The following is a 16,545-nucleotide window of genomic DNA, read 5'->3' on the forward strand; positions in this document are numbered from 1 at the left end:
GCATTGACCCAAACAGGCACCGGAGTGTGATGACTAGCAGATTTTCACAGTAACTTCATTGCAATGTTAATGTAAGCCTATTTGTGACACTAATAAGAATAAAATAGGGCAGCTTTAGTTTTGACGGTTTGCACAGTTGAAAAGTCTCATCATCACTCACTGGGTGGGTGCTCGCCCCGAACCTTTCCCAAAACCATAAAAACCTGCTGGACTTTCCCATGATCTGCCTCTCACCCGCAGATGGATTAGCTATGGTAAATGTGTGGGGTTACATGGATAGGGTTGGAGAAATGAGTTGGGTAAGATATTCTGTCAGAGAGTCAGTGCAGACCTGATGGACTGAATGGCCTCCAATCTGCACAGAAGGGATTCCATGATCCTTTGGTACCCCACCCTAATCACGTCCATCCAGAAGGACAAGGGCAGACATAGCCTAATTCCATCTTTAAATAGTTCACTTCTTCCTATAACCAAATCAGCTCCCAATTTTGAACCCAGAAAACTGAAGTGCTGGCTTGGCTGTTTCTTTGTGGGGAGGCATTATGACCAAATCTATCCTGCCCTCTTCCCAAACATCCAAACACAAGCACTGCCAGCAGTGCTTATCCATTCAACAGCCCTCCTGTTCCCCCTCCTTGTAAGGTTGCCAACTGTGGGTGAATGTATTTTTGGAGGTTTCAACATTTATCTAATGCTTTGAAATGCTCTGCCAATCAGCCCTTTCCCCATATCTGCTTTATTAATATAGTAAATCAGCAAATATGTTCCATGTAAATAAAACACACTTTCTTAATGGCTGTGGTGCTTGAGGTTGACCTCCAATTGCTGGAGACTCCCGGACAGTCCGGGAGGGTTGGTAACAGGGAGGCTCAGTACCCACTGTGCACCGCGGTCCTCCAGTCCTGCGGAGGGCGCTGCGAGCTGCTCGGGATTGGCTGCCTTGTCCCCCACGCTGATTGGCTGCAGTAGCGGCCGGGGGTGGGGTTGGCGATCGGATTTTTGATCAGTTTTGTTCTGCTCTCTGATTGGACGGGGAGCAAGTGGGCGGGGGCTGGTCTGACGAATGGGGTGGTGGCTTGTTGTGAGGTGCCGGGGAAGATGGCGGCGCTGTGCGGGCGGCTGCTGAGTTGCAGAGGTGAGAGTGCGGGGGAAAGGGATAGGGACAATCAGATGGGCCGAATGGGAAAGGAGAAGCGGTAGCTTTAACATCCATCCTCTTTGTACAGCTTCCCTGACCAAAACAGTTAATGTTCCCTCTTTTAGATCCATCTCCCTGCTGCAAATCTCCCAGTTGATGTTGGGAAAAACAATGAGAGTTGCATTTCCATAGCGCCTTTTGCCACCTAAGGATTTGATTTGATTTATTATTGTCACGTATTAATATACAGTGAAAAGTATCGTTTCTTGTGCGCTGTACAAAGCATACCGTTCATAGAGAAGGAAACGAGACAGTGCAGAATGTGGTGTTACAATCCTAGCTAGGGTATAGCGAAAGATCAGCTTAATGCAAGGTAACTCCATTCAAAAGTCTGACAGCAGCAGGGAAGAAGCTGTCTTTGAGTTGGTTGGTACGTGACCTCAGACTTTTGTATCTTTTCCCCCACGGAAGAAGGTGGAAGAGAGAATGTCCGGGGTGCGTGGGGGTCCTTGATTTTTAGGTTTATGAGATATGTTCAGGGACTGGAGAGATGCTTAAAAACTGTGCTGTTAATTGAGGGCTAAGTAATGATTTGATTTATTATTATCACATGTATTGGGATGCAGTAAAAAGTATTGTTTCTCGTGCGCTGTACAGACAAAGCACACTTCTTAGAGTTCATAGGGGCGAAGGAAAGGAGAGGGTGCAGAATGTAATGTTACAGTCATTGCCAGGCTGTGGAGAAAGATCAGCTTAATATATGATAGGTCCATTCAAAAGTCTAGTGGCAGCAGTGAAGAAGCTGTTCTTGAGTCAGTTAATACGTGATCTCAGACAAGTCTCCCAGTTGCTATTGGGAAAAATGATGAGACCTGCATTTCTATAGCTTCTTATGCCACCTCAGGATGTGCCAGAACTCGTTACAGCCAATGAGTTTTTTAAAGTGCAGTTACAGCTACATGTAGGAAACACGTGTAGGAAACATTGGCCACAGCCAATTTGTGCACATCGAGATCCCAACAAAAGAGCGCTGTGACAAATGACCAGATAATCTTGTTTTATTGTGATTTTTTTTTTTAAAGAAAGTTCAGCAGGTCTGCCGACTGAGTGGCTCACTGGGTTATTTTAGGGAGAACTGAAGTAGAAGCAAAATAAAAAAAGAAATTGCTGGAAAATCTCGGCAGATTTGATAGCACCTGTGGAGAGAGACAGGACCAACGTTTCCAGTCTCAATGACACAGACTCAAAACATTGGCTCTATCCTCTCTCCACAGAAATTGTCAGACCTGCTGAGATTTTTCAGTATTTTCTGCTTTGTTCCAGACTCCAGCATCAGCAGTGTATTTTGCCTTTTAAAAGCAAAATATTGTGGATGCTGAGTATCTGAAATGAAAACAAAGTGCTGGAAAAACTCAGGTCTAAAGATGCATAGGTTAGGTGGATTAGCCATGGTGTCTACCCAACCCCCAACTGTGCATCACACCACCCGTGCCACTGTGGAGTGTGAGCCTAGATTTCTGTGCCTGTGCCTTAGAGTGGGACTTGAACCCACAGTGTTTGAATTTTTGAGGTGAAAGTGTTAACAACTGAGCCACAGCTGACATCAATGACTATGATAAAGTTTACGTTTATTTATCAGTGAGCTTACATTAACGCTTCAATTAAGTCACTGAGAATCCCATAGTCACCACACTTCAGTGCCTGTTTGAGTACACTGAGGGAGAATTTACCATGGCCAATGCACCTAATCCGCACGTCTTTTAGACTGTTGGAGGAAACCCACGCACAACGTGCAAACTCAACACAGACAAGGCCAGAATTGAACCTGGCGCTGTGAGGCAGCAGTGCTAACCACTGGGCATGCCATCCAAAACTGGATGAAGAAGGCCGTTCACTCAAATCCAATTCACTCAGTCACCCTGGAAGACCCTCCAGTGTCACCCTACTTGCAGTTATTAGTTTCCAGGCATTTCTCGGTTTTCATTTAAGAGCATTCAATAAGATCTGATCTGCTCCTGAACTTCACCTTCCTGCACTATCCTCACATCCCTCAGCTTTCTTAGTATCCAAAAATCAAGTTGAACTTGATATGTCTTTCAGATGAGATGTTAAGCTGAAACCCCGTTATCTCTCTAAGGTGGTTGGCGCTATTTTGAAGAAACGTCGGGAAGTTACGCTTGATTTTGTGGCCATTCCCATTTAGGATATTTGAGATGACAGTTCTGATGGTTTCCAAAGTCTACATACTTCATAGTTGTAAATGTGACTTTCACTGCTATTCCTATCGACAATGGCAATAGATGGTACAGTGGTTAGCACTGCTGTCTCACAGCTCCAGAGACCTAGGTTCAATTCCGGCCTTGGGTCACTGTCTGTGTGGAATTTGCATGTTCTCCGCATGTCATTTAAACCAGTGCTCCAGTTTCCTCCCACAATCCAAAGATGCATGGATTAGGTGCCTTGGCCATGCTAAATTACCCCTTACTGTTCCAGGATGCGTAGGTTAGAGGGATTAGCGGGGTAAATACATGAGGTTGTGGGGATAGGGCTTAGGTGGGATTGTTATCAATGCAGACTCAGGACCGAATGGCCTCCTTTTGCACTGTAAGGATTCTATGATTCATTCCCATAATTCAGACTTTTTCAAAAGATTTAGGTGGCTCACAAAGCTGGAAGAAAACTTGCCTGAATAACAAATGCTTAGTCTCCTGAGAGCCCAGTGTTCACTAAAACCAAGTGTTTTTTGTTTTATGAAGGGTGGTTTCCACCCCGGCAGATTGTGCGCCATGGATCCAAGGCTGTGACTCGCCACCGCAAACCCATGCACATCCTGCGACAGAAGCTATTGGCTGTCACACAATACATTCCTCCAAAGCCTGCCATCCCAGAAAGATGCATCAAACCCAGGAAGAGGGAGGTCCATGAGGTGAGGACATTTCATGAGTGTTGCTTTGGGCTTTAAATTGACATTCCATTGTCTGGAGTGGGGGGAAGAGACTGAATCAGGAAATATCTTTTATGGAATGTGAAGATTTATATATTTTACTGAACATTTTTGGCAGGGATTTACCAAGGGCTATGCAGATTTGCACATCGTTTGGTTTGTTTCTTGACAAAACCAAACCAGGCAGGCTAAGAGGACATTATTGCTAGATGTCCTGTACTGTTGCTAACAGATGCTAGGCACAAATACACAACTCAGTGGCAAGACATAATACAGAAAAGACTAAGGGTTGTTGTTTGTTTCTTTATGGAGCTTTTATTCATTGGCTGCTTAAGAATTCTGGGTGTACCTACAGCACAGGGACTCCCGTGGTTCAAGAAGGCAGCTCACTGTTACCTTCTCAAGGACAATGAGGGATGGGCGCTCTAGTTATTTCCCACAGTCCAAAGATGTGTAAGTTAGATGGATTGGCCGTGGTAAATGTGTGGGGTTACAATGATAAAGCAGGGAAGAGGCCTGGGTAATATACTCTGTCGGAGATGTGGTGGCCTAATGGTGTTATCACTAGACTATTAATCCAGAAACTCCGCTAATGTTCTGGGGACCTGCATTCGAATCCCACCATGGCAGATGGTGGAATTTGAATTCAATAAAAAATATCTGAAATTAAGAATCTACTGATGCCCATGAAAACATTGTCGATTGTCGGAAAAACTCATCTGGTTCACTGATGTCCTTTAGGGAAGGAGATCTTCCCTAAGATGTCACTAGAGAGGTAGTGCTTGATCGACTAGCGGGACTGATGGTGGACAAGTCCCCAGGACCGGATGGAATGCATCCCAGGATTCTGAAGGAAATGGCAGAGGTGATAGTAGATGCCTTACTGATTATTTTCCAAACCTCGCTGGATTCCGGGGAAGTGCCGGAAGATTGGAAAACGGCTAATGTTATGCCGCTGTTTAGAAAGGGTAGCAGGCAAAAGGCAGGTAATTATAGGCCGGTTAGTTTAACGTCTGTTGTGGGAAAAATGCTTGAATCCGTCATCAAAGAAGAAATAGCGAGGCACCTTGAGAAGAATTGTTTGATAGAGCCGTCGCAGCATGGATTCGTTAAGGGGAAGTCGTGTCTGACGAATTTATTGGAATTCTATGAGGATGTGACTAGTGTGGTAGACAGAGGGGAACCGGTGGATGTGGTGTTTCTCGATTTTCAGAAGGTGTATGATAAGGTGCCGCACAAAAAGTTGCTTCAGAAGGTTAGGGGGCATGGAGTTGGGGGTAAGGTGTTAGCGTGGATAGAGGATTGGTTGTCTAATAGGAGGCAGAGAGTTGGTATCAATGGGTGCTATTCTGATTGGCAGTTGGTGACTAGTGGAGTGCCCCAGGGATCGGTGCTGGGGCCTCAACTATTTACCATTTATATAGATGATCTGGAGGAGGGGACTGAGCGTAGGGTGTCGAAATTTGCTGATGACACAAAAAGTGGAAAAGCAAATTGTGCAGAGGGTGTGGAAAGTCTGCAGAGGGATCTAGATAGGCTAAGCAAGTGGGCAAGGACCTGGCAGATGGAGTATAATGTTAGCAAGTGTGAGGTTATCCACTTTGGCAGAAATAATAGTAGGAGGGATTACTATTTAAAGGGTGAAAAGCTGCAGCATGCTATGGTGCAGAGGGACCTGGGGGTACTTGTGCATGAGTCGCAAAAACCCAGCCTGCAGGTGCAGCAGGTGATCAGGAAGGCAAATGGGATGCTGGCCTTTATAGCGAGGGGGATAGAATATAAAAGCAGGGAGGTCTTGCTGCAACTGTACAGGGCACTGGTGAGGCTGCAGCTGGACTACAGTGTGCAGTTTTGATCGCTGCACTTGCGCAAGGATATATTGGCCTTGGAGGGAGTGCAGAGGAGGTTCACTAGGCTGATACCGGAGATGAGGGGGTTGAACTATGAAGAGAGGCTGAATAGACTGAGTTTGTACTCGTTGGAGTTCAGAAGGATGAGGGGGGATCGTGTAGAGACGTATAAGATAATGAAGGGGATGGATAGGGTAGAGGTAGAGAGATCCTTCCTGCTCAGAAAGGAAGCAGGACTAGAGGGCACAGCCTCAAGATAAGGGGGGTGCAGTTTACAACGGAGTTGAGGAGGAACTTCTTCACTCAAAGGGTGGTGAATTTCTGGAATTCTCTGCCCGTTGATGTGGTGGAGGCTACCTTGCTAAATATATTTAAGACACGGTGGATAGGTTTTTGGTAGGCAAGGGAATTAAGGGTTATGGGGAGAAAGTGGAAAAGTGGAACTGAGCCACTTCAGATCAGCCATGATCTTATTGAATGGCGGGGCAGGATCGAAGGGCTAGATGGCCTACTCCTGCTCCTATTTCTTATGTTTTTATGTTCTTATGTTCTTATCTGCTGTCCTCACCTGGTCTGGCCTACATGTGACTCTAGAGCCACAGCAATGTGGTTGACTCTCAACTGCCCTCTAAAATGGCCTGGCAAACTAATCAGCTCAAAGACAACTAGGAATGGGCAACAAATGCTGGACCAGCCAGCAATGCCAATGATTCTCGAATGTATAAAGAAGAGTCAGTGCAGACTCAATGGGCTGAATGGCCTCTTCAGCACTTAAAGGCTTCTATAACTTTACAAATACCACATTATCCATCACCGCCATCCCCAGTACTGAAAATGGATGCACCATAAACATGATTCCTTTTTATTTTTGTGAGTGTCATTGGCAATTCCTTCATTTATTGCCCAACTTAACTGGTGTGGTGAAGTTGATGGTGAGCCACGTTTAACCTGGTGCAAATCCATGTGGTGTGGGTGCATGCAAGGTGTGATTAAAGAGGGAGTTCCTGGAATTAAAGGCATTGAAGGAATTATAGAGTCAGCCTAAACTCCATGGTGGCATTTTACCTCTGAGTCAGAAGGTCATAGGTTCACACCCAATCCACATTTGAGCACATAATCTCGACTGGTCGTTCAGGACAGCGGAATTTTGGGTGGGCAGTTAAGGAAGCCATGGAATATCCTCAGAACGTGCAGGATGGCACAGTGGTTAGCACTGCTGCCTCACAGCGTTAGGGAGCCGGGTTCAATTCCAGCATGGGTCACTGACTGTGTAGAGTCTGCACGTTCTCCTCATGTCTGCGTGGGTTTCCTCCCATGGTCTGAAAGATGTGCTGGTTGGGTGCATTGGCCTTGCTAAGTTCTCCCTCAGTGTACCCAACCAGGCATCAGAGTGTGGCGACTAGGGGATTTTCATGGTAACTTCATTGCCGTGTTAATGTAAGCCTGCTTGTGACTAATAAATAAGCTTTAAAAAAAACGTAAGAAGTGCTGATGATGGGCAGGAGCGGGAGGTGTTGCCAGTGAAATTCAAGCAACAGAATCGCAAGTTTCAATGCAATAGATTAATGAGAGCCCGAATCAGACTAGAATAAAATTGCATTCTGCGCGTTCTAGGAAACAACAGCTTGTGTTTATTTATAGCACTTCTAGCATGAAACATCCCAAGTGCATCACAGGACCATTACAAACAGATTTGACACCAAGCCATGCGAAGTGATACTGTGTCAGATGACCAAAAGCTTGGTCAAAGAAGTTGATTGTTAAGGAGTGTTTTAAAGGAGAACAGTGAGGCGGCGAGGTTTAGGTTCAGAATTGCAGAACTTAAATTTAAGTTTATTTATTAGTGTCATGTATAGCTTTACATTAACATTGCAATTAAACTACTGTGAAAATCCCCTAGTTGCCACACTCCAGCACTGTTCGGGTACACTGAGGGAGAATTGAGCATGGCCAACGCACTTAACCGGCACGTCTTTCGGACTGTGGGAGGAAGCCAGAGCACCTGGAGGAAATGCATGCAGACACGGGGAGAGGGTGCAGACTCCGCACAGACAGTGATTCAAGCCGGGAATCGAACTTGGCTCTGTAAGGCAACAGCGCTAACCAGTGTGCCACCCTGCTGCCCAGATAGCAAGATCCTGGCAGCTGAAGACAAGGCCACCAGTGGGGGAGAGGTTAAATTCACGTATTCAAGAGACTGGAATTAGATGAGTGTGGATACCTTAGAGGGTTGTGGAGCTGGAGGAGATTGCAGAGATAAGGGTGGGGTGAGAATGGGTTTAAAAACAAGGATGAAAGAAGTGCATGAGACTTGTTAGGTTCTGAACTTGGAGAAATCTGCATTCTTTCACTATTAATCTTTTTCACAAGACCTGGAAAAAAAGAAATGCTTCCATCCAAAGAGATTTATTTGCGAATGTATAACTTTAGAACTAGACAGAGGGAATGTCTTGTGGGATATTTCGTTTATGCAGTTGCAGTACTTGATGTGCACCACCAGAGGTCCCTTGTGAACCACCTAAATGTTGTGATCTCAAATGACAAAAGCTGTCACAATTTGCAAATTACAGCCCACTTCGTGTACAGCAAAATGAAAACCTGATTAAATCCTAATTCATGGACGCAGTTAGTAAATCAGTGTGGAGTTCAGATGTATGGGTCAGTTGAGTTGGTTTACTCTCTGCTGGGACAGGTGGTAGGGGAACTGACCTCCGTGTCCTTGGAATAGTGAAGGGAAAAGGCCAGCCATTATTGATCCCTACCTAATGGAAGAGGCATCACCGCAGCTATTGTAGGGGGAAAGGCTCGGACCTGGCCGTGATGTTGCTCAAGGAAGAAAAGCCTGTCAAAGCTTGCTGACTGGGGAGGTAACAATCGGCCCATTATCCCTGTGACTTCTCGGAGCTTTTGGCAGTTTCCAAGAGAGAAGCACAGTGAATAGCTGCTTTATTTCTAGCTGTCCACAATGCCCACTGTTGTCTGTTCACGAAAGCATCTGGTGCACGTAATGACGTTTCCTTACTCGATCCTGAAGCTTTACATAATAATGTTTGTGCAAATCCCTCCTTTAGCCATCCGGTTTGGAAAAGCTCCTACAACGCGACGTGGAAATGACATTCAGAGAGAATAAGATGATTGCCATTTTCCAGAACAACTCCATGACCTCCGAGGAACTGAAGCTTCTTCGGCATCGATTATTGAAGCACGAGATCCGCATGAAATTCTTCCCTAACCAGGTATTCCTCCTTTACTCTGTATCGTGTTATCACTCAAACTAGCACCGTTCATAGAATCACAGCGATGTGGTGAGCAGTGTTAATTTCATGACTGATTTCCACCACCCCCCACCCCATCTTCTCCCTCTTGGGAGAAGGTGTCATCTCGTCTTGGAGATTCCTCGCGCATCGGTGGTTCTACGTTGTTTTGTTGAGGTGGCTGTCCTTCATGTCTGACTCCACGGGCAGCACGGTGGTTAGCATTGCTGCCTCTCAGCGCCAGGGACCTGGGTTCAATTCCCGGCTCTAATCACTCTCTGTGGAGAGTCTGCACGTTGTTGTAGAGCCTAGTATGTAGTCAGTCCATCACGCAAACCAGCCTCCCATCCACTGACTCTGTCTACACTTCCCTCTGCCTCGGTAAAGCGTCCAGTATAATTAAGGACCCCACGCAAACCGAACATTCTCTCTTTCACCTTTTTCTGTTGGGAAAAAGATGCAAAAGTTTGAGGTCATGTACCAGCCAACTCAAGAATAGCTTCTTCTCTGCTGCCACCAGACTTTTGAATGGACTTACCATATATTAAGCCGATCTTTCTTTATACCCTATCTGTGACTGCAAAACTATAATCTGAACGCTCTCCTTTCCTTCTCCCCTACGCACTGTATGGACGGTATGTTTTGTCTATTTAGCACACAAGGAGCAGTGTTTTTCACTGCATGCCAATAGATGTGACAATAATAAATCAAATCAGTACCAGGGCAGTTAAGGCTGGGCAGTACTTGCCTGTGCTGCCCATGTCCCTATCAATAAATAAATAAAAAATTCTAAGTTTAAAGATTAAAAATCCTCTGGTTGATATGCAGAGGGATTGCTTGTGGAGAATTGAGGCCAAGATTACTGTCAAGGTGTCTGTCTGTGTGGAGTCTGCACATTCTCTTGTGCCTGCATGGGTTTCCTCCAGGTGCTCCAGTTTCCCCTCTTACTCCAAAGATGTGCAGGTTAGGTGGATTGGTCATGCTAAATGGCCCCTTATTTGGGATTGTGGTTGGTGCAGACTTGATGGGCCAAATGGCCACCTCCTGCACTTTGGGGATTCTATCACTCCATGATCATGCAAATGTTGCTGGAGTGGGATTTGAACCCATTACCTTGTGATTTAGAAGTAAGTTTATCAATATTTAGTCTAGTTTATTAGTGTCACGGTGGGCTACATTAACACTGCAATGAAGTATTAATATGAACCAAGTTTGACACAACTCTAATACTGGCCATGCATCATGATGTGATCGACAGTTGAAAGGGATCATACCCAGACATGATGTTAGAAGTTTGGTTTATGGCAGCAAATCTCTTAAAGGGATATTTCAGTGTTCATTCAGTTTACTTTCTAATAGTAACAGTTGTGGAACTCATTGCCACGGAGGGATGCGGAAGCCGGGTCATAGAGTGTCTTTAAGACAAAGATAGATAGGTTCTTGATCAATAAGGAGATCAATGGTTATGAGGAGAAGGTAGGAGAATGGGAATGGGAATCATATCAGCCATGATTGAATGGCGGAGCAGACTCGATGGACCAAATAGCCAAATTCTGCTCTTGTACCTTATGGTCTTATGTTGCTGTTTGTTGTTATTACCTGTTTAAATCAAGTAAGATAGTGGTATTTTAATATTGAGCGCCACTGTGTAAATGCATGTTTCAGTGCTGGCTTTTTCAAGTTCACATTTTGTAATTTCTCTGTCTTAGATCCTGCGTTCATACCTAGCAGACACCAAATACAAGAACCTGCTACCCTTGTTTATTGGTCACAATATTATGACTGTGAGTAAAGAGCCCAAAGCTAAGGAGCTTCTGAAGACGGTGCGCAGTACGACACAGATCAGTTTGCTGGGTAAGAGCAGTGGCAGAGTTATGTTCAAACTGGAACCTCAGTTATTTCCAGTTGCTTAAAACTTAAAAGTTAATTTCTCATATTTCATTAGTCTGCGAGCTGTCTCTTACAGAACAGCTTTGGTCTAACAATTGCTTTTCGTCACTGGAATGAAGATGACATTGTATTCAAGAAGATCAATGCATAAATATTTAGCTTGCATTGTTTATGATGTAAAAGTTGTGGAACACAGATTCCTGTATGTACCAGTGGTTTCCTGTTTAATTGGAGAAGACTTCAATGCTCTTGAATTAATATCCTTTAACATTGTGGAAATGGTGGTATTGTCCCAGTATTTGTAATCCAGAGATCCAAAGTAATGCTCTGGGACCTGGGTTCAAATCCCAGCACAGCAGATGGTGAAATTTGATTTCAATAAAAATCTGGAATTAGAAGTCTAACGATGACCGTGAAACCGTTGTCAATTGTTGAAGAAACCCATCTTGTCCACTAATGTCCTTTAAGGAAGGAAATTTGCTGTCCTTGCCTAGTCTAGCATCCAGACCCACCGCTCTTAAATGCCTCTGACACGGCCTGGCACTCAGTTCGAAGGCAAGTAGGGGTGGGCAACAAATGCTGGCCCAGCCAAAAGAGTGCCACTGTTTGCAGTGACTCTGGTCACACAGTCACACATGGTGTCAAGGCATCAAATGCATTTAAACATTTGTCCTGATTTTGTTAGTGGCTTGCTTTATTGAACTTGCTTTGTGAAAGTGGCCGCTCTGTGAAATAGACTCCCTGGCGCGAAGGTGGAAGTAGTTAGTATTGATCTGTTCAGATGTAAATTACATTGATTTCAGACTGCAAATAACACTTTTGGATAGAGTGCATGAGTAATTTGAGACATGATGTGTGATCAGTGTGGCATGCCCTGGACCTGTGGCTGGGATTTTCACACCAAATTCCATTCACCCATCACCCCTGTGCTCGCTGAATTTCATTGAATCCTAGTTGGGCAATCTTTCAGTTTTGAAATACCCTTCCTTGTCTTCCTTAGCTTTCACTAATCCCTGAAAAGTTATCGAGCTTGACAACCCTCTGCTCCTATAATTCCCACACTCCTGTACGTCCCCAATTTTATTTGCTTCATCATTGGTGACTGTATTTTGTCTAACTCCAAAGCTCTGCAATTGCATTTCTGTACCTCTCCTGCCTCCAAGACGCTGCTTTTATCTTTTCTTTATTCATTGGCGTTGTCGGCTGGCCAGCATTTATTGCCCATCTCTAGTTGCCTGAGAGCAGTTGAAAGTCAACCATATTGCTGTGGCTCTGGAGTCACATGTAGGCCAGACCGGGTAAGGATGGCAGATTTCCTTCCCTAAAAGACATTAGTGAACCAGATGGGTTTTTCCGACAATCGACAATGGTTTCATGGTCATCAATAGATCCTTAATTCCAGATATTTTTTATTGAATTCAAATTCCAGCATCTGCCATGGCGGGATTCGAACACCGGTCCCCAGAACATTAGCTGAGTTTCTGGATTAATAGTCTAGTGATAGTACAGTACGGGCCCTTCAGCCTTCAATGTTGTGCCAAGCTATGTCCAAATCCAAGATCAAGCTATCCCTCTCCCTATCGTTCTGGTGTGCTCCATGTGCCTATCCAATAACCGCTTGAAAGTTCCTAAAGTGTCCAACTCCTCTATCACAGCAGGCAATGCATTCCACACCCCAACCACTCTCTGAGTAAGGAATCTACCTCGGACATCCCTCCTATATCTCCCACCATGAACCTTATAGTTATGCCCCCTAGTAACAGCTACATCCACCAGAGGAAATAGTCTCTGCACGTCCACTCTATCTATCCCCCTCATCATCTTATTAACCTATATTAAGTCGCCTCTCATCCTCTTCTGCTCTAAAGAGAAAAGCCCCAGTTCCCTCAACCTTTCCTCATAAGACCTACCCTCCAAACCAGGCAGCATCCTTGTAAATCTCCTCTGCACTTTCTCCAATGCTTCCACATCCTCCTTATAGTGGGGTGACCAGAACTGAACACAATATTCCAAATGTGGACTCACCAAGGTCCCGTATAGTTGCAGCATAACCCCACGGCTCTCAAACTCAAAACCCCGTTAATAAATGCCACTAAGTCATCACCTCCCTATCGTCTGTTAGCAACACCATCAGCCTGTTTGTTATACAGCTGCCAGTACATTGCAGATGCTAAATCTTGTCCCTGTTGATTGTGTCATATTTTCCTATGCAGGTGCTTGTATTGAAGATGTACTCTTCAGCAGACAAGGAGTGGTTAACTACTCCAGACTCCCGGGAATGCAGATGATCCATGGCGAGATTGTGGGCGGCCTGACTCTGATGACATCTCAGACGTGCCAACTCCTACAATCTGGCCCCCTGCACCTCACTGCGCTGTTGGAGCAGTACTTGAAACAGCAGAGTGGAGCTACCACTGGACTGAAAGAGACAGAGAATCTTGAGCAGAAGGAAATACCGGGGAGTCAAGGACCTTAGGATTTTTGGGCATTGCCTGGATGACGACGTACCTTTCCCTCTGTCGGGTTAAATGCGTTGAAAAGGAAATAAAACAAAGTTTAGAGATGTAAAAGATTGTTTAATTATTGAAAAGTAACAGTTCTCTCTATACGCATGTCCCTCTATTCAAATGTATTGCTTTTATCATCTAGGCCTTTATTATACTACAAAAACAAACAAAGAACAATACAGCACAGGAAACAGGCCCTTCGGCCCTCCAAGCCTGCGCCACTCATTGGTCCAACTAGACCATTCGTTTGTATCCCTCCATTCCCAGTCTGCTCATGTGATTATCCAAATAAGTCTTTACTGATTGATCTTCATGGATATAGATTGAAACAGAATGAACAAAAAGCAAAGTTTGAATCTCAGGAAATTAGAATACAAACAGTTTTAAACAGATGCAAGTTATTAGCTGCGATCTGCGTATGTTCATTTTTTCGGGTGTAATTTGATCAGTGTTCCAGTCCCAATTCAATGAGGGCCAGTTGTGGAACTTGGCTCCACCATTAACATTGACTGACTGTACCAGTTTTCATTTCCTCGGCTATCTGGCTGTGGGATGAGGAAGAAAAGCAGAACACTGGCTACCTGAAACTGAAATAGTCCCAGCGGAACTAGACAGCCAATTGTTATTGCTTTGAATTTTATAATCTGGAGATGCCAGCATTGGTCTGGGGTGGGCAACAGTAAGAAGTCTCACAATACCAAGTCCCAACAGGTTTGTATGGTATCACGAGCTTTTGGAGCAGTGCTACTTCCTCAGGTGAATGGCCCCTGGCACCCACCTGATGAAGGATCAGTGCAACGAAAGCTCGTGATACCAAGTAAACCTGTTGGACTTTAACCCTGAATTTTATAATGGAAATTTCTCCCTCAGAGTGAATTCCTGTGTATTTTCCAGCATTTCTGACTTTTATTTATGATCCTCTTGGTAATGGCAGACGAGATGTTAGAACACCGATCAAGCAAAGATATTGGACCAGCTTGTTTTATCATCTGTATTCTGTTTGTGAAATATGGGAGCTTGAATTTTGTGTACCCCATTAGAATGAAGTGTAGAAACTGGAGAATAGAACAGTCCAATGCTTTTAAATGTGTTACAGACCATCTCTGCAATCCACAATAGGGGCGGCACAGTGGTTAGCACTGCTGCCAAGGACCTGGGTTCAAATCTGGCCTTGGGTGACTGTCTGTGTGGAGTTTGCACATTCTCCACATGTCTGCATGGGTTTCCTCTGGGCATTCTGGTTTCCTCCCACAGTCCAAAGATGTGCAGGTTAGGTGGATTGGCCATACTAAATTACCCCTTAGTGTCCCAAAATGTGATTAGTGGGGCTACAGAGAACAGGTCTGGGTGGGATTGCCCCTTAGTGTTGGGGGATTACATGGGATTACAAGGATAGAGCCTGGATGGGATTGTTGTTGGTGCAGACGATGGGCCAAATGGCCTCCTTCTGTACTGTAGGGATTCCATGATTCTGGCTTTATTAATTCATTCAGAATTTTGGAAGCGGACTCTGCATGGCGATGCACAGCAGGTTTAAAATTTTATACAAGACAAGCAGCAATGCTGTAAAATAAAGTGAGTCTTATATTGAACGCCAATACAGTGGACTCCTGAGTGTGTTTTGGTTGTACCAGTTAAAAAGGAGGACAATGTGATCCTTGCTCCATTTTCAGTTTAATGGTTTCGGTGGCGATGTTGTATTTGATTTTAATTTCTGCACTCGCCCCTCCCCGGGCTAGAAGAAGGAAAATGAGATACAGTTCCTGCTGGTGAATTAAATAATGCTTGCTAAGTGCCTGTGGGTGGATATCATGTAACAGTAGCAATCCACGACCCCGCTGACACTCTGTCTCGGTTTACACAAGGAAAATGGCCACTTGGACAAAGTATTCGTGGAACAGTGGTGCCAGTGAAACCATTAGCTGATGGTACAAGGACTAAGGGGCACGGGTTTAAAGTTAAGTGCAAGAAGTATGGGGGAAATGTGGCAATTTTTTTTCACACTGTGTGGAAATAACCTGTAACTCGCTGCCTGTAAGGGTGATGAAAGTGGAGATGATCAGTCATTACAAAAGGACGTATGATAGGCACTCGAGGGGTGAGGGAATGCAATTGACTGGAATTATTTTATTTATTCATGGGACATGGGCATCGCTGGCTGTCCAGCATTTATTGTAATGATGTGGACATGCCGGTGTTGGACTGGGATAAACACAGTAAGAAGTCTCACAACACCAGGTTAAAGTCCAACAGGTTTATTTTTAGCAAATGCCACTAGCTTTTGGAACTGGCTTTTCCTCCTTCAGGTGGGTGGGAGTTCTGATCACAAATCACAAACTTGTAGACAAATTTCGGTTTGTGAAATATGGAAACAAGAAGATCTACCAAGAGGCAATCTGATTCATCAAAGAAAAGCTTGTTTATCAGATGCTATAGAAAGCCACTCTTTAAAGAATACATTAATTAGGGTTAATTCTATTTGAATTATTGTTTTGTCAAATTATTGTTGATCTGTTTATATGTAATTATTGAATCTGTCAATAAATCTGATCAAATACTTTCAGCCTGTACAAGCTGATCTTACTGTGTTTCTTTCTATGTTTTGGAAGGGACGGCTGAAGGTGTAATCTCCAGGAATCAATTCAGCATTCTCACAGGCCAATTTTTAAAAATATTTGTTCATGAGATGCAGGTGCCACTGGCAAGGCCAGCATTTATTGCCGATTCCTAATCGGTCTTGAGAAACTGGTGGTAAGTCCCTCACAGCGCCAGGGACCTGGATTCAATTCCGGCCTCGGGTCACTGTCTGTGTGGTGTTTGCACCTTCTCCCCGTGTCTGCATGGGTTACCTCCAAGCGCTCCAGTTTCCTCCCACAATTCAAAAAAATATGCGGGTTAGGATAATTGGCCATGCTAAATTGCCCCTTAGTGTCAGGAGGATTAGCAAGATGAATGTGTAGGG

At 44.6% G+C, this 16,545-nt stretch overlaps 1 protein-coding gene across 1 annotated transcript; it reads left to right on the forward strand.

Moving 5' to 3' along the window:
- The first annotated feature begins 1,049 nt into the window (after positions 1-1,049).
- mrpl10 (mitochondrial ribosomal protein L10) lies at positions 1,050-16,141 on the forward strand. The gene is made up of 5 exons (XM_080213701.1): positions 1,050-1,135; positions 3,895-4,064; positions 9,004-9,168; positions 10,896-11,040; positions 13,290-16,141. The coding sequence occupies exons 1-5, from the start codon at positions 1,099-1,101 to the stop codon at positions 13,550-13,552; spliced, it is 780 nt and encodes a 259-aa protein (XP_080069827.1). The 5' UTR covers positions 1,050-1,098; the 3' UTR covers positions 13,553-16,141.
- Positions 16,142-16,545: the final 404 nt, after the last annotated feature.

This window comes from Carcharhinus amblyrhynchos, chromosome 27 (genome assembly GCF_965287045.1).
Source record: "Carcharhinus amblyrhynchos chromosome 27, sCarAmb.v2.hapA, whole genome shotgun sequence".
In the NCBI taxonomy this organism is placed as follows: Eukaryota; Metazoa; Chordata; class Chondrichthyes; order Carcharhiniformes; family Carcharhinidae; genus Carcharhinus; species Carcharhinus amblyrhynchos.

What these genes read in the sequence shown, in the direction of transcription:
- mrpl10 (XM_080213701.1), top strand. Translation starts at nt 1,099, where the DNA reads ATGGCGGCGCTGTGCGGGCGGCTGCTGAGTTGCAGAG. An exon ending in GGAAGAGGGAGGTCCATGAG is followed by an intron (nt 4,065 to 9,003) that starts GTGAGGACATTT and finishes TCCCTCCTTTAG; the next exon opens with CCATCCGGTTTGGAAAAGCT. An exon ending in GACACAGATCAGTTTGCTGG is followed by an intron (nt 11,041 to 13,289) that starts GTAAGAGCAGTG and finishes TTTCCTATGCAG; the next exon opens with GTGCTTGTATTGAAGATGTA.